The 26,205-nt window shown below is 56.1% G+C and overlaps 2 protein-coding genes across 5 annotated transcripts in view; one reads left to right on the top strand and one right to left on the bottom strand.

The window, feature by feature from the left end:
* FARP1 (FERM, ARH/RhoGEF and pleckstrin domain protein 1) overlaps window positions 1-9,852 on the top strand; it is a 271,435-nt gene extending 261,583 nt beyond the window's left edge. For 2 of the 3 annotated variants that reach the window (XM_032402722.1, XM_032402723.1), the window contains exons 20-27: window positions 101-169; window positions 390-479; window positions 1,083-1,165; window positions 1,243-1,355; window positions 2,791-2,957; window positions 6,225-6,332; window positions 6,587-6,738; window positions 7,754-9,852. In XM_032402722.1, coding sequence (XP_032258613.1) covers window positions 101-169; window positions 390-479; window positions 1,083-1,165; window positions 1,243-1,355; window positions 2,791-2,957; window positions 6,225-6,332; window positions 6,587-6,738; window positions 7,754-7,835 — 864 coding nt within the window. In that variant the 3' untranslated portion in view covers window positions 7,836-9,852. The remainder of the gene's footprint in view (window positions 1-100; window positions 170-389; window positions 480-1,082; window positions 1,166-1,242; window positions 1,356-2,790; window positions 2,958-6,224; window positions 6,333-6,586; window positions 6,739-7,753) is intronic. The other variant, XM_032402721.1, reaches the window with a different exon arrangement.
* Window positions 9,853-10,491: 639 nt separating this feature from the next.
* Window positions 10,492-26,205, bottom strand: part of STK24 (serine/threonine kinase 24) — a 111,266-nt gene continuing 95,552 nt past the window's right edge. For both annotated transcript variants that reach the window (XM_032402725.1, XM_032402724.1), the window contains exons 6-11: window positions 24,270-24,455; window positions 21,814-21,959; window positions 19,976-20,105; window positions 18,772-18,840; window positions 16,063-16,199; window positions 10,492-12,939 (exon numbers count right to left, since the gene is read on the bottom strand). In XM_032402725.1, the coding sequence (XP_032258616.1) occupies window positions 12,903-12,939; window positions 16,063-16,199; window positions 18,772-18,840; window positions 19,976-20,105; window positions 21,814-21,959; window positions 24,270-24,455 (705 nt within the window). In that variant the 3' untranslated portion in view covers window positions 10,492-12,902. The remainder of the gene's footprint in view (window positions 12,940-16,062; window positions 16,200-18,771; window positions 18,841-19,975; window positions 20,106-21,813; window positions 21,960-24,269; window positions 24,456-26,205) is intronic.

Here is a 26,205-nt window from a genome sequence, read left to right as displayed (position 1 = left end):
AACAGTAACTGTGATGGCGGTGGTTCTCGCCACGAAAGGGAGCGTGGCATGAGGCCACCAGCATCTCCCCGCCAACCGCCGGGGTCTGCTTGCTCCGTAGGAATTCATTCGCCTGGGCAGCCTCAGCAAGCTCTCCGGCAAGGGGCTCCAGCAGCGCATGTTTTTCCTGGTAAGTGCCGACAGCCGGAGGTCTTCACAGCGATGGGGGACCCCACGGGGTCACAGGGCGGGCCCGGGCCACCCGGGAGGCGGGAGAAGCGGCCGGCGTGGCTCAGCTGGAGGGGCTGCGATCAGCGAGTTGCCACGCAAGATCCTGAAAACACACGCTCTGCACCTGCTGTTTGAGCGGAGCCCATCCACCTCATCCGCACTTGTCCTTGCTCCTCTAGTTCAACGACGTCTTGCTGTACACGAGCAGGGGGCTGACGGCCTCGAATCAGTTTAAAGTCCATGGACAGCTCCCGCTGTATGGCATGACCGTGAGTATGCGCCATGGGCATGCAATCGGGGCCCGTCCCTGTGCGCTGCCTGCAGGTGGCAGACCGAGCTAAAGGGAGCGGGAGACCGCCAGCTGAGGAAGGAGGAGGGTCGTAACCAGGCACCTTAGGCCCCGTTCGGGCTCCCCAAGAGGGGCTCGGGACACGGCTCCTGGTGCACGTGAGATGTACGGGTAACTTCCTTCTAGAATCAAGTGAGGAAGCCAGCTGACGTGGCCATGAGGTATGCCTGGGCCCAGGGCCCCTGGAAGAGAGTCCTCACCACCCATGTGGCGAGGTGGAGCCCGGCCCTCGAGCGGGGAGCCACCCGTCCGGCCCCAGAGATGCGCCCGTGGGCATCCGTGATGGCGGCCAGGACGCCAGTGCGCGGGGTGGTTTCCCCGGCTTAGCCTCCCCCTCTCCTCCGCCACCGGATACAGGGAAGTTTACGGACTCTGCCAAAAAGCAGTTCAGTGCGTTTGGGCCTTCCTTTCGGCTCTCTGATTGTGATTTCTCCGAGCCGTAGCCAGTGTAGCGAACGTTTGAAAATGCGCCGAGTGTGCCGCTTGCCCCTTGGCAGTAACATGATGCGCACTCGTCCCACAGATCGAGGAAAGCGAGGACGAGTGGGGTGTACCCCACTGCCTAACCCTCCGGGGCCAGCGACAGTCCATCGTCGTGGCGGCCAGGTAACGCGGACACGCGCCCCTCACCTGTCTGCCCCTTCCCACGCCCTGCTCTGAAGTCCTGCCGCCCGGCTCTTCAGCTGCAGGTCCGAGATGGAGAAGTGGGTTGAGGATATCCAAATGGCCATTGATTTGGCAGAGAAAAGCAGTGGCCCCACTCCCGAATTCCTCGCCAGCAGCCCCCCTGACAACAGTAAGTGGGGGGGGCAGCCGTTCTGGTGCCGCCCGGGCACGCTGCGCGGGGAGCTGGCCATGGCGGGTGCGAGACAGCTCGGCTCACCCGGGGGGCGGGGGGGGCATCCTGCTGCATTTAAAAATCACCCTCCCGGGCGCCTGGGTGGCTCAGTTGGTTAAGCGACTGCCTTCGGCTCAGGTCACGATCCTGGAGTCCCGGGATCGAGTCCCACATCGGGCTCCCTGCTCGGCAGGGAGTCTGCTTCTCCCTCTGACCCTCCCCCCTCTCATGTGCTCTCTCTCATTCTCTCTCTCTCAAATAAACAAATAAAATCTTTAATAAAAAAAAATAAATAAATAAAAATAAAAATCACCCTCCCAGGTGGGCCCCGTCTCTGTGATTGACATTTGTGTTTGTTTGTTTTCCTAATTTTTTATTATATATGTACAAAATCATGTAATTGGAAGTTTATAGAAGAGAAAAAAGTCCCTCTACTCCAAGGACTTTAATATAGCTGCTGTTACTGATTTGACATGTCCTGTTTTTTCCCTATACATGTTTTTTTTTTCCCCCAAGTTTTATTTAAATTCTAGTTAGTTAACATACAGTGCAATATTGTTTCAGGAGTAGAATTCACTGGTTCATCAGTTGCATGCAACACCCAGTGCTCATCACGGGTGCCCTCCTCTGAGTGCCCATCCCCCATCTAGCCCATCCCCCAACCTCCCTCCACCCACCCTGTTTGTTATCTATAGTTAAGAGTCTCTTATGGTTTCTCCCCCTCTTTTTCCCCTCCCCTGTGTTCATGTTTTGTTTCTTGAGTGAAATCATATGGTGTTTGTCCTTCTGACTGACTTCACTTAGCACAGTACCCCCCCAGGTACATCCACGTCGCTGCAAATGGCGAGATTTCATCCTTTGTGATGGCTGAGTACCATTCCATTGTCTACACATGCCACCACCTCTTTATCCATTCATCGGTCAATAGGCATCGGGGCTCTTTCCATAGTTTGGCTGTTGTTCATAGACATTTGTATTTAATAAACCTAAAAACGAAGGAACTTCCGCTCCCTAAAAGTAAAACACCCCTTAGAACAGTGTGAGGGAGCGGGGAGGTCATCCTTTCGGGGCCAGCCGGGCCGACTGTCCCGTAGAGTGCCGGCAGTAGGGAGAGGAGCCGAGACCGTCCGTGCTGGGCGAGCACCACAGGCCCGGTGCCCAGGTGCGTTGGGGGCTCCCTGGCAGAGGGGCTGGCGGGACACCCCCTCCCCCGGGGTGGGAGCCGGACGAGGAGATGGCTGCTGGTGTGACTCCCTGCTCGGGGGGCGCGCGGGGCTCCCCAGGTGAGTGTCGCCGGCCGTCCCGTCCCATCCAGCACCTGGGAGGGTCTGGGACGGGGTCCTTCTCCTGGCAAGCGAGGATCCGAAGCGCCGTCTTCTGTCCCACCCCGCAGAGTCCCCGGACGAGGCCGCGGTGGCGGACCAGGAGTCGGAGGACGACCTGAGCGCGTCGCGCACGTCGCTGGAGCGCCAGGCCCCGCACCGCGGCAACACCATGGTGCACGTGTGCTGGCACCGCAACACCAGCGTGTCCATGGTGGACTTCAGCGTCGCTGTGGAGGTACGGGCCCCCAAAGGCCCGGCCGGCCCTCTCCCGGACTTGGCCGCGGGGCGGAAGCGCTGCAGGTGGCGGGGTGCTCAGGGAGGCCGTGGGGGGGCGGCCGGGGCCGTGCCGGTCGTGGTTCGTGGAAGAACTCCCGGGACCCGGCCCCGACCCCACCGCCGGCTGCCATCCGGCAGGGGCGCTGGGTCACCTTCTCAAACCCTGAGAACCTCCCAGTCCCTAAACGGGCCTGGCCCAGAACCTGTCACACGAGCCCGAGCCAAGGACGGCAGTGGGCCAGCCCGCAGTGTTGGGGACGAGCCAGACATCGCACAGGGACTGAGAGCATTCTCTGGGGGTGACCTGCACGGTTCCACGGCGCGGCTTCTACTCAGTTTCCCCGCTACGGGGGGTGGCCTACGCCCGCGCCTGTTTCTGAAAACGTCCTCGCGAGCACCTGGGTGAGGTGCATGCCCTGGGTGACAGGTGCACCGCCGAGGGCTGGCAGTGAACGGCCCCTCCGCTCCGACCCCACAGGGACGGACGGACGGACTCTGTCCTTCTGCCCAGCTCGCTGTACTCAGCATCCTCCCTCCCTTCGCCCTTGGGAACTAGAGATCCTCCCAGGCACGGGGGGGCGGGGGGTGATCTCTCCAGCACGGAGGGAGCAGGGAAGACCCCTCCGCACATCTAGCCTGTCCAGCTGGTCCTAGGAAGCTGGAGGAGGTGGGTCCCCGAGGGAGAAGTGGTCTTTGCTTCACTTGGTACCGGCCTTCAAGGCCTGTGGTTAGGACTGTCGAGGCGTGGGAAGCTGGTAGGCTTGAAACCTCCTTTGCAAGCCTGGGAGCACTTAGGCCACTCAAGAGCAACCCCCCGGGTCGGGTAGGTCCCGGGGGCCCGGACACTGCAAGGCCAGCTCCTTTGGGGTGACCGACCTGCACAGCAGCCTGCGTCAGGTGAGTGTGCAGAGCCAGTCGGCAGCCCGGCCCACAGGCCAATCCAGCCCGGCCTCGCTTGGTCACAGCCCAGGCACTAAGTGACGTTAAGTGGCTACGACACGTATCTGACTTTGCCGCTCGGCCCGAGGAGCTCAGACTGCGTACTGTCCGGCCCGCCGAGGAAGTCTGCGCCCCCGGGGAGAGGGCCGCGAGCCCGGGGTGTGTGGGTTTAAGGTAGCAATGATGCGGGTGAGCCAAGCGTGGAATGGGCTCGTCTGTCCGTCTGCCAGTGCCCCCGCCCTTGCCAGGTCCCCCTCCCCAGGGCGACAGGGAGGGGGCGGCAGCTCCTTCCCTCCTGAGTCCACTGCTGAGCTCCCCACACGGACCCTTTTCCCCTCGCGTGTCCTACGAGTGTTGGGGATATTTGGGGAAGATGTGAAGAGGTGCTGGGCACGACCCAGAGGTTGTGGGCAAGCCAAGAGCACTGGGGGTCCACATTAGACGTGGGGGTCTGCTTCTGCGAGGGCCAGTGGAGCATTCTTGTGTGTTCGATGGGAGTTGGCAGGTGCTGGAGGCCTGGGCAGAGGCGGGCAGGCTGGGGCCAGCGGAGGACCAGGAGCGAAGGGACAGCACGAAGCGGGAGAATCATGGTGGGGTCTCCGTGACTCTCCTGGGCTGCCGTAACACAGTCCCACCGACTGGTTCACACGAGGGAAGCTTATCCCCTCGGGCTGCTAGAAGCTGAGGAAGGGACCTTCTGCGCCTCGCCCCCAGCTTCTGGTATTTGCCACCATCCTTGGTGTCTCGGCCTATAGACGCATCACCCCGATCTTGGCCTCCATCCCACTTGGTGTCCCTGTGTCTTGTAAGGACACCGGTTACTGCCTTAGGGCCGCTCCACTCCAGTAGGACCGCATCTGAGCTCTGCCACCTGCAAAGACCCTATTTCCAAATAAGGTCCCATCCCCAGGTACCTGGGCTTTGGACTGGAACAGTCTTTGGGGGGGAACGCAATCCGACCCAGAATAAAGACCGAGCAGCGATGTGAGCCAGGAAGAGGGCAGAGGCCTTCCCTCCGCTGGGGAGTCCAGGAGCGGAGGCCACTGCGGGGGGGAGGGGGGGGGGGGGGGGCCAGGCGTCGGCCGGTTGTGGGTCAAGGATGTTGACTGGTCCAGCCTCGAGAAAAGAGGCGGCAGGGCTTCGGGGCCCTGTGAGCTGAGAAGGGGACGGAAGTGTAGCCGAGCGAAGCCAACGGGAGTGGGAGTTTGAGTGCAGCTGGTGACCCCAGAGGCCGCGAGGACAGTGGGGAGCGAGAAGAGAGAACTCCATTGAGGGAGTTGGACCGTGGGGGGCCGAGCACGTTGTGGGAACTGCATCGAGAGCAGGATTTCCAGACTCCAGCTGGAGGGGGTGGGTTCGGTAGGAGCGCGCTCCCCTCCTTGCCTTCCCTGGGCCTCGGAATCGTGTGTGACGCCCCCCCCCCCCAGTTCTGCTTGCTGCCCTCACCTGCTTGGCACTCAGCACCCCATTCTCTTGTTCGCCCGTGGGTGAGTGGCAGGCAGGGTGATGCGGGGGGCGGTCTCTGGGGGGGATGGGACGCTCTGCCTGGAGCTCGTGCTGGTTGCGGGACCCACGGCGTCTGTGGGTCTGTCCGCCTCCTGCGCTCGTTCAGCCTGAGGCACCATTCGCTTCTGTCGGCCCCTCACGGAGAGACGCTTAGCCTTCTCTCTCCTCCTGGCCCCGGGACCTTACTTACAGAGGTACCTTAAACACGCTCTTTGGGAGAACAAAGCAGACTCAGGTGTATTTTTAATTTTTTTAATGTAGTAATTTGCCCATTTGACCAAGTTGTGAGACTGTCCCCAGCACCCTGCCTCAAAAGTCTCCATGGTGATGAGCGACCGGCTACAGACGGGCGCTCTCACCGTCTCGTCCCCCCCCCCCCCCCCGGGGCCTCCGAGCTGGGGAGGTCAAGCAGGACGCGCGTGGAAGGCCGGTCTCTAGCGGGGAGTACTCCTCACAGGTGCAGGGCCCAGCCGGCCCGCGTTCCGGCCACGGCCACCAGAGGGCGCGCGGGGCCCGCCAGCGTGTTGTCCGAGGGTGACAGAGCCATTCTGGGGGAGCGCCAAGCTGTAGGGGAGGGTCCCTGGGCGAGATGCAGCACGGGGACGATCTGATTAACAACTGAGGTCACCACGAGGGGCATGTCCCTGCAAGAGGCGATGATAACTCAGGCTCAGATAGTGCAGCCCCGGGGGGCTCACGCAGGAGGCCTCACCCCGCCGCCCAGGAGCCCCAGCAGCAGCCCCCTGGGCCGGCGCCCCTCACGCACATGCTTGTCCTCCAGAATCAGCTGTCGGGGACTCTGCTGAGGAAATTCAAGAACAGCAGTGGGTGGCAGAAGCTGTGGGTGGTGTTCACGAACTTCTGCCTGTTCTTCTACAAGTCTCCCCAGGTAAGTCCCGGTCCCAGGGCAGGGGGCCGCGAGGGGGGCAGCCTTCCCCCGGGAGGACGGCGAACCGCCTGGTGGAGGCCGTCTCCCCGGGACCCTGGGTTCCAGGGGACGGTGGACGCTGTCCGCGTGCGTGAGGAGCACTGCGGCCTGAGTGAACACGGGAGGGGGAGGACTGAGGTGAAGGCTCAGGGCCAGAGCGGGCCGCACTGGCCGGGGCCACCTCTCCACAGCCCCCTTCTGTTGACTCTGCCCAGGACACGCACCCCCTGGCCAGCCTCCCTCTGCTCGGCTACTCACTCACCATTCCCTCAGAGTCGGAGGACATCCACAAGGACTACGTGTTCAAGCTGCATTTCAAGTCCCACGTGTACTACTTCAGGGCTGAAAGCGAATATACATTTGAAAGGTAATGATCCCCCCCCCGCCCCCATCTCCCGAGCGAGCCCAGTGCAGGAGGCCCTTCTGGTAGCGGCTGCCCACTGCCCCCTGCGGGCCTGGGCGTTTACTCACTTCCAAACTGGCCTTGACCTTTGGGGCGGGGCGCACAGGTGAGGAAGGTGGTCCCCTGGCCTGACACCCGTATCCACCTCTATTCTTCTAGAAGGAAGGGAAACTCAGAGTTCCCTGGTTGAATAACATCCGCCCTTAACCTGTCCAGCGTCGAGGCTGCACACGGTGCACTTTTAAGTCTCTAAGCAGCGGGGGTTTTAGCGTCTGGAGTATTCAGTCAGAACGTGCCGGATGGTGCGAGGCCAGACCACCGCCCAAGGAAGGGAACAAATCCTGGGGCTTCTCGGGGTTCGCGAATACTGTTAGTGAGGCTGCCTGCGCGCCAGAGTGAGGCCCAGGAGCTGGAGTGTTCAAGTAAGATGGAAAGACCCAGACTGTCACGGTTGACCAATTTCAGACATTTCCTAACATTTCAGGTAGAAATTCTGGGCCCCCAGGCCTGGGATCCTGTAGCCAGTGTCACTGTTAAAGCACCAGCTGTGGGGGGCGGGGAGGAGGGTAGGGCTGCAGGCCACAGACCAGACAGGGCCAGGGGTCACCAGCCCCTTTAGGGAGAAATGGCTGTCCCGGCCGTGCTGAGGGGACCAGACGCCTTCGCCGCCCCCAATCCCGTGAGCCCACAGGGCAGGACCCCTCCGTCCTGGGCGCTTCTGCGGCTCTGCAAAGGGAGCACCCAGGCCCGTGGTTCTCAAACTGGTCCTCGGGCACACCTCGAGGAACCCTTAGCCTTGCTTTCGTGTTCTCGGGTACCAGGAGCTCCTTCGAGAACCCTTCTGCTAAACCAGCACGTTACAAATACCGCCGTGCTGTGTTTTGTAAGTAATGAGGTGTGTCGAGTATCGTGAAGAAAAAAATCCTGCGCAGGTTTCTAGAACGTGGCCATTGACCCTCCTCTCGTTCTCTGGCCTCAGGTGGATGGAGGTGATCCGCAGTGCGACCAGCTCTGCCTCCCGCGCCCACATCCCGAGTCACAAAGAGTCTCACGTCTACTGAGGGCAGGACACGAGTGTCGCGGGGCTCGGCCGTGGCTGAGTCCCCGGGAGACCCTGCGTGTGCCCCGTATTAATGAAGCCTAGTAAAATTAACACCCGTCTGGACCCCCGGAGCACGGTCGTGCAGCAGCTCTCCTCGGTCTCCACAGCACCGCGTTTACCCTGGTCTCCGAGCGGAACGGTGCTCCCGGGGGGGCGGGGGGGCTCCGCGTCTGTCGTCCTCCCGGTGGGCTGTCTCCAGCTCGCGCCGGTATTAAAGCCTTGTCACTAAGAGAGCGCCACATGACCGTTTTTCTTCCGCAGCTGCACCTTAAAAGCAGTACGACCATATCCGTTCAACCAAAAGACAGGGCAAGTGTCTTAAAAAAAAAAAAAAACTTTTATTTTGATTTCTAGGCTGGTGCGATTAAAAAAAAAAAAGATTTTCCAATGTTTGATTCACGTGGCACAGTCTTAAGCAAATGAGATCATTTTCAGATTTCGTTTTTTCAGTCTTTCTACTTTTATAATAATAGCAAGTTAGTAGGATGTAGCTCTCTGATCATAAGCAGTCCGCAGACAGGACGTGCGTTCCCCGCGGGCTGCGGGCCCCACCGAGCCGCTGCTCTCGGCACAAGCCGACCGAACCGTCCCCGGGACCCCTCTTCTCGGAGCGCGGCAGGCTGGCGTCCGTGCGGAGCAGCGATGGGCACGGGGCCCGCGCCGTCCTAGCAGCGGTGCGTGTGGTGGGGGAGCTCAGCTGTGCTGTGCGTGCTCTGGCTCACAGGCATGAGGACCTGGGCGTCAGTGACCAGGGCCATCTGTGGTCTGTGACGCTTGGAGGGTCTCTGTGAGCTGCCCCTGTGCTCGTACCCGTATCCTGCGACTGGGGGTGGGGACTGCACATTCGGTAGTAGTAGATATTGTGCCCGTCTTCAAGAACATTCTTTTCTCCTGTTTGTACTCATCCCCCCTCCCCGCCCCCAGGCACGGGGTATCAACAGTGACCTTGCGCATCCTTGACGGTCGGACTACACAGGGAACAGGGCTCCAGGCCTGCTGGGCCCACTAGTCAAAATCCGTTTGCCTCTTCTCTGCGGAGATCGGGTGGCTGCTAGTCCCTAGTGTCCTTAAACCCTTTCTGACACAGTCCGGAGGGGGCGGCCCGCGGGCCGGCGCGGCGGAGCTGGGACGGGACCCACAACAAGGAGCTCGAGATGTGTTATCATTTGCCTTACAACGTGTACCAGATGGTTTCAAGTACTAACAAAAGGGAATAAAAATACCTCACGCCACAATCCAGCATATTGAAGTTTTAAGGCAAAACATCACCCACCTTGTCTGGTCTTTATTTCCGTCTGACGCGGGCAGGTTGCAGGGACGGAACTGCCCAGGGGTGGACGTGGCTGGTCCCTGCGGGGGGGGGACAGGACGATGAGCAGACTCAGCCACGCGTGAGACACACAATGTGGAACCGGGGAGGCAGAACCTTGCCGGGAGCCTGTCCGTGCTATAAAAGGGCTAAAACCCGAGGGACGAAAGCAAAGACAGGGAGGGGGACTACCTTCCACGTCCAGCTATTTCCCAGAGGCTTGTCCCACACCCCGGCCGCAGGACCAACTCCCTGGGAGGGTGAGCGCAGGGGGCAGCTGATGGGACAAAGGCAGTCTCCGGAAAATTCTCCCCCAGAAACCACCAGTCCCTGAATTCTACAAGGCTCGGGGATGAGGGGGTCTAGTTCGTCTCCCGAGTGAGTCCGAACCATGTCCCTCTGCGGTCCCCCTGTGACTTCGAAGTGCAAACCACGTGGGCAATGGAGACCACGTCCAAGCTGCCGGGAACCGAGCGGGAGATTTGGAGACACCCGGTGTCTCAGTCCGTTCGGGCGACTGTAACAAGTACCAGAAACGTATCTCACAGTTCTGGAGGCAGGAAGGTGCCAGATCAAGACGCTGGCAGATCTGGTGTCTGGCGAGAGCCTTCCCGGGTCACAGTCCATTGTCTTGCTGCGTCCTCACAGGGCTGAAGGGAGGAGGGTCTCGGGGGGGAGGGGAGCCTCTTAGAAAGTCCCTAATCCCATCACTCCTGACCTCATCACCTCCCAGTACCATCCCACTGGGGGTTAGGATTTTAATGTATACATTTGGGGGTGGGGAGGGGGGGAACAGCCTACTCCCCCTACACACGAGACCGAATTACAGAAATGGTTTTCTGGGAACTTTATTGGCCCCTGCCTGACACAGCACCCGTATTTGATAGCAGAAATAGAAAAACGCTTATAAATGGACCATATTTTGCCAAAAGAAAGGTACAAAATGCTACATGAAGAACTGCACTAGATGCTTCACAAGACTAACCCGACAACAACACTGTTGGGTTCAGAAGGTGTGTGGCACGTGGTCACATCACGACAGTCACAAGGCCAGCTCTCAAATGCCGAGGCACCCAAACCCCACCGGTGGCCACTCGCTTGTGCAGCTGGCTAGGACGCAGGAGAGAATTTCTAGAAGGCCTAAAAACCCAGCCAGACACAGCCCACTGCCTCCGTGTCCACGGAAGCCTCTGCCGAGGCCGGGTGCACCACCGCCTTCTCCGGTCTGAGCGGGGAAGCTCTGGGGAGCGGGGGGGTGGGGCATCAGGAGGCTTCCAGGCGCCCCCGGACGCATCCCAGAGGCCGGCCTCGCAGGTCTGGCTGCGCGGCGGCAGCTTCCGCCGGAGCTCCGTGCGGACGGGGCTACACCGCGGCCGGCCCCCCTGGCTCACGAAGCGGCCCCCAGCCCACGTGCCCTCGGAAACCAGACCCCGGCTTGCGTGTCCACAGAAAGCGGCAGGCCAGACGAGACCCGGGAAGAGATCCACTTTCCAAAGCTACTCAAACCACTTCTTCCCCCGGGAAGCTTAATCGACGGAAGATGCCCACGTAAGCTCGGAAAGAATGATCCGCTGCTTTCCCCGGGAGGGGCGCTGTGCTGACCGTCCAGGGGCTGCACACTCTGGGTAACCATCGCGCCAATATGCCTCATCGGACCCCAGTCCCCACCAGCGTGCCTGTTCCTCGCACTGGAGACCGGCTTCAGCATGTCTTCTTGAGGTCACCGTCCACGTGCAAAGGTGCACAACTCTAAGAAAGCTGCTGTCTACACTGGCTGGCTGAAGATCGGACAAGCAGCGCCCTCTGGAGAATGCTGCGTCATTGCTTTATGGGATTCTCCCGCAACGAACAACACTGACCTTGGGCTTGCGCCTCGCACAGAGAAACAAACCACTCCCTCATACAAGATACTTGATAGAAACACCGAATGAAACATCCTCAAGTTTTATCATCCAAGTTAACGTCCCTGCAGCCGAAGAACACACAACGTAAGAATCAGCAATTCGGTTCTATTTCCCCTAATCAAAACGTATCCCTTATAGAAATTAATCAATCAGCTTCTAATAAAAAAAAAATCATGACTTAATTTTAGGCTTTTAAAAAAAAATCGACGCTCCATTAACAAATCTAAACAAGACACACACACTCGAACCTCTCCGGCTCTGGGCCTCTGCCCTCTCCCTGTAACCCAGGCCACTGGGGCGGCAGATATCGATCGAACCTTCCATCCCAAAGTTTACCCAGTGACTTCCTTGCTTCCAAAAATCCTTTGTCTTCCCCTCCAGGAACTGCTACACCAACAAGCGAGGACAATGATCCGGATCAACAAACAGAACATGATGCCCCATGTACTTAGTCAGGGACTGCCGCAGGAACTCTTCGCTCTGACCCCAGAGAGAGGATTCCTCCTGCCTCCCTGCCACAGGCCAGGAGACACACAGACCCCGGCTGACAGAGGGCAGCCCCGGGCTTCTTTAACAAAGCCACCCTTAGTCAAGGTCCCTGGGAAGAGAGCACAACTTCACAATCCGCAGTATCCAGCCACATTTTCCCAACGGCCAATTTTTTGAAAGTTGCACAGGGAGTGGACCCGGACACTCAGCATTTTGAACGTGGGCACTTCTTTCTGGAAGTGCCGAACGTCTCACCTTCTCTCTCTCTCTCACACACACACATAACAGGTACACTGCCCCCTGAAGAGTCACGTTTCAAGGAAAAGTATGCAAAGTAAGTGTGTTATAAAATTTATTCGTGTAAGCATTCAGACATTTTTAGGTGGGCAAGATGACACGTGGGTTTCACTACGAGCGCGACAGAAGTCCTACTGGGAAGGACGGGAGGTGGGCGTGGGGCCAGCAGTGGTACGATTCCAAACAAACGTTAAGACGAGAGCACTTCATCGGGGAGAAACTTAAAATAATAATTTAAAGCTTCATGAGGCAAGATATGTTCCAATTCAAAACACTAAGAAATAGTACCATCAAATGAAATCAACCTGTGCGTGTACCCAAAGGGCCGCCGGGCAAACGAGGGGGACGGGCATTTGCGGAGGTACAAAGAGGAGTGTTCCGTAAGGGGCATGGAGGAGTATTAACGGCAAACCCTGCAAATACAAAATAAAACCCAAATCACTGATCACAGAATTCAAAATTTACATGTAATAAAGGCAAGGCAATAGACTCAAGTTCTGGCCTGTCGAATATTTACTCCACTGACATTATCTACAGAAGCGCGTGGCCAGTCTGTACACGGTGATTCCGTGCGCACGCCAGGAGGGTGTCCGTAAAAATGACACTATGTACAAGTCTGTACGCTGACCACCAGCGATCCTCCGTCTCCCGGGGGGGGGTCACCCACGTAAAGCAGGGTACCTGAGATTTCATTTCTGCAGTTGCCTTGTCATGATCCCAAATATACATTTCAGGGTTTGTTTTTGTTTTTAAAGACACTTTCCTTGATATGTGCACAATGGCTAAAATTAAAAAACAAGAACAAGAAAATAAAAGGATCGCTAGCAGGAGCCGACCCTCCCCACCCCACTGAGCGTGTCCGTCGGGCGGAGGCCGGTGGCACCCGCGGCCGGGGGGGTGCGGGGGGGCGGGGGGGCCCCTGGATGGCACACCGCTGCAGCGGGGTCAGCAAAGGCTCTCGTGGACGTTTTCGGAGGAGGATGACGAAGAAAAAAAGAAAAACAAAACCCCAAATGCCAAAGGAATTTCAGTGGGTTGAAGTTCCTCCACCACTTAGAGAGTATCTAGGGAAAGAAAAAAACAAGAGAAACGGAAGTGAATGCACGTCATTTCTGGAACAACCCCCATGCAAAAAGTCAAACCAGCGCTGAAATCCTAGTTCACTAGACAATCCCCAGTCATAAAACAATTAAGTGGCGCAAATATCAATGGGTTAATTATTATACAAAGAATTCATAAAAACTAAGAAAATCATGATTTTGACACCACTTTTCACAGACAAGTTAAACCCAGTGGAAGAACTGGAAGTACGTAACGAGCGAGAGCGTGTTCAGTCTCTCAGGAGAAAAGAAAGATGTGCCTGAAACAATAAATGGTACAGCTCCGCTCACAGTCCACGTGTCAAAACCACAACAGCAGCAACACCCGATGCCACCGTGCGGTCCCGGGGGCGCACACGCGGCTGACTGGACCATCAGCACAGGAAACCCCACTGGCCACAAAACTACGGCTGCTTGTGCAAGTGCTCCCCTCCCGAGAGTTGTCTCAGAAACGTGGGCCAGAGAAGGAGCAATGTATGCTGCACGAAGATGTCTCTCGGGGTTTTCTGTCATTATAAAGATTAGGGAACAACTCTGATGTCCAAGAGCAAAGAAAGGGTTGAATAAATTAAGCAAACTGAACGAGAAACACACTAAAAACTGTAATTATATGAGGGTGGGGGGCTGGCTGGCGCAGCGGCTGGATTCTGGCTCCGGTCAGGACCTCTGGGATCTGCCTACAATGGTGGGAGCGACCCAGCACCGCCGGAAGTCGTGACTGGGCCACACGGGGTGGGTCACGGGCACGCTCTTCTGGTTTCGATCATCGTGCGGTACTGTCTTGCTTTGGAAGACAAAACAGGGCAGGGGGTCCCCGATGGCCAACATCCCCTCAGCCACCTCAGAACGGAGCCCAACTCACGGGAGAGGGCTGAGGACACGCTGAATGGGAGCAGTCGCAAGCCTTCCAAGCTACAGCAGCTCTTCTGGGGCGTCCCAAACGCTGGGCGCTCTCCCAGAGAACAAATGATTACGTAAGAGCCTCTGGAAAAGCAGGCTGTAGCCACAGATCCTAAGATTCGTTTTCCAAGAAAGAGAAATGCCTAAGCCACGGGAGTTGTGGATGCCGCACAAAAGGACCCACCCATTCGTTCCAATTAAGATACACACGTCTTTGAAATGCTTTAGACACAAGTCAGTTCTTATTTTTTTCTGAAGTGACTGATCCACTGAAGTAGTGCCTTTGGGAGCAAAATGGGCACAAAGCAGTGGCAGTGGCCACCGTGGTTTGGTGGCACCTGGGTGGGGCACACACAGGAAGAGCCTGGGAGCCTCACAGGAGTGGACGCACGGCACCAGCTAAGGCCTGCAGGGACCAGTGGAGGACCCCCCGGAGCAGGTCTACACAGCACAGAGCAAAGAGAAGACAGAAGGGTCTGGAGACGAGGAGAATGTGGACTCGGCACGTCCTAACGCATCACTGGAAAGTACGACTTCCAACATGACGCGGGCAGCGGGGGGTGTATCTGCCGAGGTCCAGAGATGCGGCGGGTTCACACGGAGACGTGCTGAGCGTGAAACACACACCGGATCGCAAGGACGTGCTGCTGAAACGTACGGGAAATACCCCACTGATAGCGGTTTACGCTGCTGCCACGAGCAAAGATCTGGGACGCAGTAGGTTCCGCAGCGTATTATGGAGACTAATTTCACTTGCTCCTTTTTTACTACTTTCTCAGGAGGAAACTAGAAAGCCCCAAACCGTGCGGTGTGGCCCACACTGGCTGCCGGAGCAGCTGTGTCGGGCGCCACGGGGCGGGAGAAGAGGGGCACCTAACCGCCGGCCGCGCCCTTGCCCTCCATGCCCCGGAGCTGCGGGGCAATCGAGTCAGGGACGCGCGTCACTGTGAGCAGCTCGGCCAACTCGGGACAGGGTGGGCGTCAGTCCTCAGTGGCGCTACGCAAGCAGAAAACCAAGCGCACAGCGAGACCATCACCGCGCCACCAGCTCCTGGGCGCTCTGCATATCGCAACTAGACTGCGCTGCTCTGAGGAAGGAGGCCAAGGACCATTAAGTCACTCGTCGGTACCGGGGGGGAGACCTCCGTGGTAACGAGGATCACGTCCCAGGACGAACAGGAACACTCGGCGGTGCCGCGTGAGGGACGTCCCCGCGCACGCACCCCGACGGACACACACAAACTCCGGCACGGCTGTGTGGGGCTGAGCATCCCGGGGACTTGACTTCTGTTTTCCTTTATGCCTGTCATCCGTGAGTAGCGACAGTTGGGAGGGGGGTAATGCCAATGAGCAGAGCGGGTCCCTTCGCCGGCGCCGAAGTGAAGGCAGCCAAGTCGACGGGCTCTACTGTGCGGCCGGCGCCGAGGGCGGGGGGGCGAGCCGGGACAGCGTGTGCCCCCGAGCCGGGGGGGGGGGGGGGGGCCTCAGTGCCACAGCGAGGTTTTACCCCCATGTCCCACTTCATCAAGACGCTTCACAGGCCAGAGGGCAGCCCCTCCGATCATCACTTCCAAGGTGCAAAAGCACCCAACACGGCCCTAGCTTCTCTCCATGTTGTCAAGCCAGCGTCTCTGGGAAGCCCTGAAATGCTCCTCACTCTCATCAGGCTCAGCCGCTCTGTGGAACGGACTGGACAATTCACCTGGAGGGTGAATTTCAAAGCAATGACACGGCTGGCTTCTTGGGGAGGATGAAGGTTCGGGGGTGTGGAGCAGAGCTCGGGTCACAACACACCTCCTCTCTGTAACACCCCCAGAGGACTGCCCTTCAGTCCTGGCAGTCGGAGTGACCTCCCAGGGGGACTCCTAGCACAAGCCTGCGAGCGGGTGGGGGAGCTCCCCTCTCGGTGGAGTCACGCGGCATCACCAAGAGCAGACAGGGGTCTTAAGGTCCCGGCATCCATCACATGACAAGAGCTCCAAGCGCACCAAGTCTGTGGTCCTCCCCGGGGTTTCCGGACGCCTAGCGTTCCCTCGCGGTGATCTCTAGAACTCAGAACTGAAGTCTTCTCTGACTTGATTCTGCTTCAACCGCGTGCCCAGGAAGCAAACAGCCAGAGCCCAGGAGCAAAGCGCCAAAGCGACCGAGGAAGGACTGGGAAAGGCAGGGGGCAAACAGGGCACTGACCTCTGCAGCCGCTGGATGAGCTGGGCCACCATGGTGTCCGAGATCCCCGGGCAGGCCTCCTCCGCCAGGTAGATGGCCCCTCGCAGCTCCTCTATGGGGCCCATGTTGCCTCCGCACGCCTGGCTCTTCTCCTTCAGCTGCAAACACACAAACGTGCAGAACGGCATGACCCACACGGGCACAGGAATCAGGGGGCACCTCCTTTAAGGAGGGACGCGACGTGTGGCCCCCACTGCCGCCCCAGGCGCGCGAGTCCTGGCGGGGACACCGTGTGTGGAAAGGGCATTCGTTAGGCCTAAGTCACTACCGTCACCAGGAAAGAACAGCGGCGGCTGGCCTTCTGTGCACCTTTCCAAGATCTGGTGGTGACATCTGTCCCTTCTTCTGCTTCAACCTTCATCTACACCAGAAGCACCACTTCCCAACCGCTCGGCTCCACTGTCCCACGGAGCTGCCCCGGGGGCCGCCTACAGCTCCACCCCGGACGGCAGCGGGTCCTTACGATCCCGGCAAACGGCCTTCTGGGTGCGGAGGGCTGTCAAATATTCCACTGCCCGCAACCGAGCGCCTCCCCCCCCACCAGGAATCACAGCGGTGTCCCCGGCACGACCTCAGTAAGGCGGATGGCTCTGAGTCCCCCTCTGGGAGGGATGCGGGACAAGAACAGCTATTCAGTCACCGGGCGCGCGACTGAGGCTCCCAGAGCAGGAGCCCCTCCTCGACGCGCCTTTAGGAAATGGTTCACATTTGCCTCTGGCTTTTCCAGCTGTGAACACTTCCCCGCCGGCATCGGCCCCATCCTGACCGTGCTGCCCCCTTCCCCCCGCAAGAGGGACACGGAGGACCAGGAGGGCGGCGCACGCCGGCGACCACACCTTGCGCCCCTCCCTGTCACGGGCTCTGACGCGGGGGACCTGCAGGGGGCCGCCCGCGCCCACCTAGGACTCCCGATCACCTAACCACCTAGAGCAGTGTTCACAAGTCCTGAGTGCTAACCTCTGCCTCCCCCGTTTCCTACAACGGCGGCCCTCCCCCGCCCGCCCTGCCCTGCGAGCCCCCCAGGCTCCCCTGCCCAAAGCGCTGCCGGAGGGGCTCTATCAGCCGAGAGGGAGGGAGCCACCCGCACGCACGCTCCGGTGTCAGGAACAGCCTCACGTGCAGACACGGGGACAGAGATCCTTTATTAGTGAGTTTTATCAGAATTACATAAAATGACATACACCGGACACATCAAACACGCGGCTACAGAGCACTACCGATAAAAACATGTAAGCAAAGCCGCCCGGGAGTTCAGGACAGTATTACGCTGAGAATTAATTCACTAATTCCAAGTAACGATTTCGGCACAGCTTCTTCATATGCCCAGTAAAAAATACGCGGCTTCAGAAAAATAAGAAATATCTATGTCATTTTCCCTAACGGCCCGACTGATCCTTGTGGAGCGCCCGTGGCAGGATCACAGGAAAGCAAGGGAGCATCTCAAAAACCCGAAGGACCACTCTCCCAAACAACGTAATAAAAAGCAAGACGGTGTCTTATGGACAGGAGAGGAAGAGAGCAGGTCCCCGGAAACAGCAGGGAGCCACACAGAGGAACCTCCACCCGCCGTTCCGTTTTCCATCAGAAAGCCACGTGTTCAGCGGCTTCAGCTCCACACCCGGGCTCCAGTGTGGCCCCGGCTGCCAGCTGGGAAGGCAGGGCCCCCAGGCTAGCTCAGGAGGGCCGACGCGGGCAGGGGGAGGACCGAGAGCCAGATGAAGGCGGCCTGGACACCCCGGGGCGCTGCCGAAGGGAAGACCGAGGTCCGGGCCCCATGGAGCCAGGGGGAGGGGGCCTGTGTGTGTGGCACCTCCCACCTGGGACCACCGACCTCAAACAGGAGGATCCCCTGAGACAGCCCCTCCCCTGGAGAGCTCCGAGTCACCACACAAACAGAAGGGACTAGTGTGGCTCATTCTCAATTACCTTGAAGGCAGACTGGGGGCGGGCTCAAAAAAAAAAAAAGGGGAGGGGTATCTCCAACTTCTCTTTAAATCACCTACTAACCAAAGAATAATCTTCGTTCTCATACAATTTATTCTTGCCAACATCGCACAATGCAGCAGGCCTAGTGGTACCTCCAGGGGGCAGGGCGGGCTCCCCCGAGGAGGAGCGGCGGACCGGCACGTGGGTAACACGAATGACAAGTGACCTAGGCTGCTCACCTGCGAACCAGGTGGCCCTCTGGTAAGGGGACTTCTCTGGGATTACAGTCAACTTTGGGGGCACAACGGGGCAAAGAAGGTCTCCAGAGAATCCGACTTCTCTTTTAAAATAAAGTTCTACTTTTTACACTGGCATAAATTTGTCTGAGACAAAGCAATCACGCTGCACCCAAACGGATTTTGTAGAAAACAGTACAGCGGAAGCTCAAAATCACCCTGATGACAGGCGGACTCGGGCGGGGCCCGTGCACTCGAGGAGGCGACACAATGCCCTTTCCCAGGACGGGCTGGGCAGCAGACGGTGTCCAGGGGAGCACGAGGGGCGCCAGGAAGGCAGTGCCCGCTCCCAGCTGGCCTCGCGGGACCACGACGCCGGCTCTCCAACTACCCGAGCCGGCGTGTTCTAACCTCCCCAATTCGACTGCCACATGTCACAGAAAGAGGACCCTGCCCCCCACTAGGTCCCTATCATGCCCCCCCCCCCCCAGTCAACTGGGTATCTTACCTCTGCAAAGAGAGGAGAAATAATTGTAGATAAACACTGAGAGAAAGGCCTCTTTGGGATGTCTTTCATCTTAAGAAAAAAAAGGAAATCAGCAGTTAAGTATTTAATATTCATATTGCAACAATTCAGTCAACTTCAGACATGCACCATGCTAGCTAACGTAAAGTCTGAAATGCTCTCTATTTGCTGTGATATCTTTTCTTTTTTTTAAGATTTTATTTTTCTAAGTACTCTCTACACCCAGCATGGGACTCGAACTCACAACCCCGAGATCAAGAGCCGATGCCCCACTGACTGAGCCGGCCAGGTGCCCGCCCATTTGCTGTGATCACTAAATGGGACTGTCTCACGGTCCTTCACTAGCCTGCAACGTTTCCTTCGCAGTGATGTGCCAAACTCATGCAGCTGGGCGAACCAGTGTCTGGACTCCAGGCGCCAAGGCCCGAGAGGCCCCGGGAGTGGCCCTTATGCGGGTGCAGGTGACACCGAATGGCACCCCTGTGCTGTCTATGTAGCAGGACTTGACTACCGAAACTCTGGAAATGGAATCAGCTCGAAGCTGGCCGTTGCAAGAGACTATGATAGGACAGGGGCCTACTTTCTACTTTTGCAATCTCTGTAATGACTCCCATCTGCCTATCAAAGCAAGACTTACAGGATCACCAGGGGACAGCCACTGGTCCACGCTGCCTGAGAGAAACTATACCACGGTGCTTTAAAGCGACTCTTTTTCATAAACTTAAATAGGCATAAAACCAATTAATCAAAATAAAGTTCCATATAAGTACCAAAGGCACTACATTTGCTTTTAAGATCCTTAAACAAAAACTTAATCCCAAAATTCTGGTATCTTTTATGAGTAACCCCAATATATAAGGCAGAGTTCTGTCCAGAGAGACCGAACGTCACTTCATGGGTGAGGTCTCCCCCGCTCCACGCGCAAGCATCAGGAAAGGCCGAGGCCTCGGGGGGTGTGTGGGGGGGGGGGGGGTCCAGGCTCTGCAGAGCAGGAAGCGGCCCTGCGGTACAGACCCGAGGCCAGATTCGCGGATCCGACTCTGGATCATCAGACGACCGATCGTCTCATCTGTCCCGGACAGCGAAATCCCACGACAGGCTGCCCAAGGGAGCCCCGCCCCCGAACAGCAGGCTCCGCACACAAGTGACTGGGGACCAACGGATGACAGGAACGAGCCTGCGTTACCTTATTTCTTTCTAAGTCTGAAGGCTGAAGAGCTCCATTCTCAAGACTCTTTGGATCTTTCTCTCGGATAGTGAAGATCCAGTCCCCAGAGTCGCTGCCTCCAGAGGCCTGGCTGTCCGTATCCGTTTCCCTTTGGAGAGAAATCAGGCGAACTCCGTGAGCGAGCGCACAGCCCTGCGCCCGAGGAGACCCGCACTCCGCAGGCCTGCCCGGCCACCCCTACACCCCACACCTACCTCCCACCCCATTCCCCACCCATCACCCCCTCCAGTCCCTCTCGGGTGTTCAGAGGGCCCCTGCCCCCGGCACCATCACTGTGAGGCTCCCTAACGTCCCACGGCGCCAGCATCCAGCGGCCCCACCCCGCCGTCCACGACCCACGACCGTCCTCCACTCCGCTGACGGCCCCGCTCTCAGATGTCATCTCTCCTCCCCTTAGGCTCCTTCCCCTCAACACTCCCGCAACACGATGGCCCCTCCAGCTACAGCCATCGCCCCAGTCTCGTTTCTCGGTGTGTCCGCCACACTCACTGCCTCCGCCTACCTTCCCCTCACCCCAAAGCCGACCCTGGCCCTGCAACTGCTGCGACCAAGGCCGCTGACCCCCTGCACGCCACCGGACGGGGTTCCTGCGCGGTCCTTCACCCGCTTGAGCCCTGAGCTCGATGTTCTTGCTCCTCCCCCCTCCAGTCCCTGCACCCAGATCGGCCCTCACTCGGGCCGTCCACAGGTCCATCCCCGACGCTGGCATTTCCCGGCATTCGGTCCTTCGCACTCTGCAGAGATGCTCTGGGTGACCGTGTTCATTCTCATGGCTCCAATGACCGTTTACAGCACGACAACCCGAAATCCCCAACAGCTGCCCACGTGCCTCGCCTGAACTGCAAACCTCGGTGCCACTCTACACTGGACACACCGTCCCGGATGTCTTGTCCGCAACTCAAACATGTCCCACCCCAAACTCAGCCTCCCGAGCCCCGGCCTCCTCCCCGCCCTGACCAGCTGCTTCTCCAGGCTGCCTGTGCATCTTTCGTCCCCACTGCTACCACCCTCATCTCTCCATGTCATGATCTCACTCTTGGCTCCTGGGGACCCCGAAACACTTGGGTCTCAGCCCCAGAAATTCTGATTCAACCGGCCTGGCATGTAGACCTGGGCTGGTGGTCGACTTGGACTTCTAGCTGAGTGTGAGGGAGAACAGAAGAGGTGCTACCCAGATCGGAACACTTCTATTCGTGACACCAACCTCCACGTCAGAGCAGGTGGCCCCGCTTCCCCCACCCCAACACACCAAAGTGGCTCTGAGACCTCATCCATCTCTTTGGCTGACTGAATTCCAAGATGCTTAACTTGATACCAGTTTTTAGCAAGTAACTTCTGTTACTGTTCTGTTACAACCCCACCATCAACCACAGCACAACACAGAATCGCAAAAACATGCATTTGTGGCTTTAAAAAAAAATACATTTAAAGCTGTTACATCTGACCGATATTTTAAGGGCAGGAGAAAGAAAAGGAAAAGGAGACCAGGTCTAGTTCTTTATGGACCGTTCCACCACAAAGATTTTTCTTGGAGACTCCACTAGCAACAAAAAGAGGCTAAAAAGGCCCCCAAATTGTCCCATACTGACATAAAAATCACCATCAACCTGGATTATCTAAAAACAAATTAACAAAGAAATCCAGAAGTAACAACAAAAAACCCCACCCCAAATAAGAGAGAACAAACGCGAACATGACCCATGCACAGGGCTCCCAGGCAGGCCGCCCGCCCGCCCGTCCGCGGGGGCCCGGCCCAGGTCACATGCGTCCTGCACGCCCAGGCGGAGCGGACTTACGTGTCTGAGTCTTCAGAGCCGGAGTCTTCGTGGCTCTGCTCGGCCTTCCATCTCTTGTACCTGTCGATGAGCTCAGTCAAGTAGGATGTTTTCTTTGCATTGCGTATTATAAACTTGTGCTTCAGTAACTCCTTAGCGGTGGGTCTCTGGAAAACAAACCGCCAAACAAAACAAAGTAAGAGATGAAGCTCCCTGCGTTCCACCTGATTCTACCCCCAAAGGAAACACTTTGGCCTCAAAAAGTCAAACACCCACGCTAAGACGTAAAGATCGAGTTCTGCTTCAAAGTCTGTTTCCCGAACAAAAGCCATGATTCAAACACTAGTCATGCAGCACCCATGGGTGGGAACCCACGTACCGTGTGGACGTGGCATTTGGTATCTAATGCGGTCCGTAACACATTACAGGTAACCACCCAACAAAAGCAAAAAACCTTTCCCCAGAAAGAGGCATTGACAGAAAACGTGTCAGAGAATTTCAGAGATCATTCAAGACAGCTAAACTATACCTCCTGGTTTTTAAAAAAATTTTATTACAAATGCTAACAAGAGAGAAAACGTGTCCTGTGTTACTCTGTTAACTTTCTACGTTACTACTTGGCTCCACCCCCCAAAATAGATGGATGTTAATTGGATACATCTAGAGGAAACCAGAAAGAAGCCAAGAAACACCCTTTTCTTTGACGCTGAAAGAGTACCCGAGTGCTCTTACTCATCAGCTTCCCCCACTTAGAAAGGCGGGCTTCCCAGTGTCTTTCCCTGGGATCGCGGTGAGGACCTCACCCGGGTCCTCGGCTCCACATGGCCACAGCCGCACAGCACACTCTGAAGTCGGCAGCTGCCTTCCCCTCGCGGATGGCAAACCCAGTTACAGGGAGCAACTTCCCAAGGAGACCGGGCGTCGCCCAAACGAGGGCAGACAGGAACACACAACCACTACCAGAGAGGCTAAGCTCCCACTTACTAAAGCTTTATTCACGAGAGCCAGCCGTGTTTCTCAAATTCAAGCTTATAGAAAACCTGGGTCACCTCAGGTGATGTCTCACTCCCCGTGAAACTCCAAGCGTCTCAGAAGTGCTCAGATTCTCCGTTTCTCCTCCTTCTCCTCAGTGTGCTTGGGGTCAGGGTAGGGGTGGAGATGTGTGCACTGGGCAAGGATGTGGATACTAGAAATCCGTTTTTAATGGGAAGATGTGTACACGTCTGGGTGTATCTTCTTGGGTGCTTCTAGCCTACGCACCGTGGCCGGGAACTCACATCATAACACAAAGTTCAGAGCGTCGTGGACAGACAGAACAGCCCTCACCCCCCGACGCCTGATGCGTTAATAAAGCGCGGACTTGGTGATCTCAGGCCACGTTCCCTAGAGGTTCGCAGAAAATGCCGCATCCCCCATTTCATTCCTTTACCAAAACTGGCATCATATTAGAAAACCATGGTGTTCTTGTAAAATCAGTCACCCATTTTTTGGTAAGAGTTCATTAAAAAGGGGATTCAGCTTGGGCTTCAGACAACGCTGCTAGAAGATTCAGAAACAAGCCAAGGACATAGGGTGCTATACGTAACACCAAAATACAGAGGTAACTTTCAAAGATGTGTCCTGATTCAGAGAGGGAATTCGGCTCAAGCTATACCCGGGCTCCTGCCACATGGTTCTGCTGGAGTCAATTATACACAAACAAGAGTAAAAGGAAGGGGCAGGAGGGCAAGGTGGGTGGTTCATTTATATTTTTTTATTTGTCTTTTCTTTCCTAACACATGCCAAGAAGAATGTGAAAACATCTACTTTAAAGACATATTCAGCCATTATTTTTCTGGCCAGACTTTGCAATTGCTAAAAATGGCTAAAAATAGCCTGACCTTTCACTATAAATATTAAAAATTTATGATTCCACATATAATATTAAAGAGAACAATCTTCAGGCTCAATGAGGTATGAGATGCTAGAAAATAAGTAGATTTCTGTTTCTTAAAAGATAAAACAGGGGCGCCTAGGTAGCTCAGGTCGTGATCTCAGGGTCCTGGGATCGAGCCCCACATCACGCTCCCTGCTCCGCGGGAAGCCTGCTTCTCCCTCTCCCACTCCCCCTGCTTGTGTTCCCTCTCTCACTGTGTCTCTATCTGTCAAATAAATAAATAAAATATTTTTAAAAAAACAATAAAAACTTCAGCAGGGTGCCTGGGTGGCTCAGTCAGTTAAGCGTCTGCCTTCAGCTTAGGTCATGATCTCGGGGTCCTAGGATGGAGCCCCAAGTCAGGCTCCCCACTCAGCGGGGCATCTGCTTCACCCTCTCCCTTTGCCCCCAGCCATCCCCCCAAAGAAAAAACAAAACATAAGGAGATCTTGAGGACAATGATGACTATGGTAAGAGTGACTAAAGAAATTCCAGTAAGATGGGTCTAGACCAAGTCTGGCCACACAGAAAGAGACGCCCACCCCGAGCTCGAGAAACTCACAAAGCTTGGCTCCTTATTCAAACAGGCTTCAACAAACTCCTTGAGGGGTTTGCTGTAGTTTCCTTCCAGCGTGGGGGGGTTGTTCTTTGGAATGAGGAATAAAACCTTCATGGGATGCAGCTCGGAATGAGGGGGCTCCCCTTTTGCGAGCTCGATGGCTGTTATGCCCAGGGACCAGATGTCTGCCTGCAACAACAAAAGCATTTTTAGAGATACCAAGAAGGAATAAATTCAAGTAAATGTACTTCTTAGAAAGAAGAAATACATCTCCACGTACTTCTAAGGTTTTAAAAAAGATAATTATTATTTTTTTTAAGATTTTATTTATTTATTTGACAGAGAGAGATATAGCGAGAGAGGGAACACAAGCAGGGGGAGTGGGAGAGGGAGAAGCAGGCTTCCCGCTGAGCAGGGAGCCCAATGCGGGGCTCGATCCCAGGACCCTGGGATCATGACCTGAGCCGCAGGCAGACGCCTAACGACTGAGCCACCCAGGCGCCCCAAAAGATAATTATTTTTAAGTGAAAACAAAAAAGATAAAGATTTGATATGATTTCAAAATAGGAAACACACAGGAGAAAATTTAATATACAGAACATCTTCTAGCTCTGCACTGAAGGCGGCTTTTACAATTACTCATCTCCCATTTACCACTGGAAGTACGAGGCACTCCACGGTAATTTAAATCCCTGGAGTAATGGCATAGTTAACTAGAAGTGAGCAGAGAGGGCACGTCTGGAATAGAGAGGTGTTTGAGACTCAGCCCATCAAGACAGCTTACAACCAAGCCCAGCTGTGAGGTTGAAAGCAGGCACACTGGTCTGAGAGACCTGGGTTTAAATGCCAGTTCTACGACCAAAGTCTTACAACATTAGACAAAATATCTCACCAGGGCGCCTAGGTGGCTCAGTCAGTTAGGGGTCCAACTCTTGGTTTCAGCCCAGGTCGTGGTCTCGGGGTTGTGAGACCCAGCCCCTCCCTCCTCCCACCCCTCCCCTGACCCATGCTCTCTCGCATGTGCTCTCTCTAAATTAAATAAAATCTTAAAAAAAAAAAAAAATCTAACCTGTGAGCCTAGTTCCCTCATCTGCAAAATGGGAATAATACCAGGGTGGTTGAGCAAGGTACCTCACAGAGTGCCCAGAACTTAAAATGGGTTTCTTCCGGAAATGTTCAAACACACACAGAAGTGGAGAATAGTAACAGAATATTAATAGAGGAGAATATTAATAGAATTAACATGAAGTTAATGATTAACAATTTGCCATATGGGTTTTGTCTATTCTTTGCCACAGTGTATTTAAAAGTAAGTCAAAGACAGCGTGACATTTTCCCCTGACTACCTCAGCTTGTCAGTAAGGTTTTTGTACTACCTAGCAAGACCTAAAATTAATAATAATTTTTAATTTAATAATAATTTAATATGTTGTAATAGTTAAATTTTCTCAACTCTTCAAAAAAATATTGTCACGGTTGGTTTATTGGAATTAGGATCCACACGAAGCCCGCCTCGCACAACTTTTCTGCTCTGGTCACCGTGCGCAGGAAACCTGTCGAAAGTCAGAACCTACTAGATCCCTCACGCTCACTCTACGGCAAAGCAATGAAAGGCTGAGACACCGTTCAGGTCACGGCGGGACCCAGACTTTTCCGACCTTCAACACCTGCTGCGGTCTCGCAACCCTAGTGAGTGGGAGAGACGCTCGCTGCTCTCTCCCTGCGCGGCAGCCCGTGGGCTCGGTGCCTACCACACACGCTGTGTTTCTTCTGTCCTCAGTGAGAACAGGTCTGTCAGCAAGCCCTGTTCTGAATTCTTTGCACGAAAGGGATCAGACTGGAAGAACCAGCATCAGGAGTCCTATTCCCGTTTCCCTTCCCTTGGCAGCTTAGACTCTGCTTTAGCTTACGTGTGTATTACTTTTAAAATCAGTAAAAT

The sequence above is a fragment of the Phoca vitulina genome, unplaced genomic scaffold (genome assembly GCF_004348235.1).
Source record: "Phoca vitulina isolate PV1807 unplaced genomic scaffold, GSC_HSeal_1.0 scaffold5, whole genome shotgun sequence".
Classification (NCBI taxonomy): domain Eukaryota; kingdom Metazoa; phylum Chordata; class Mammalia; order Carnivora; family Phocidae; genus Phoca; species Phoca vitulina.
This window is presented reverse-complemented; position numbering and strand designations above follow the sequence as displayed.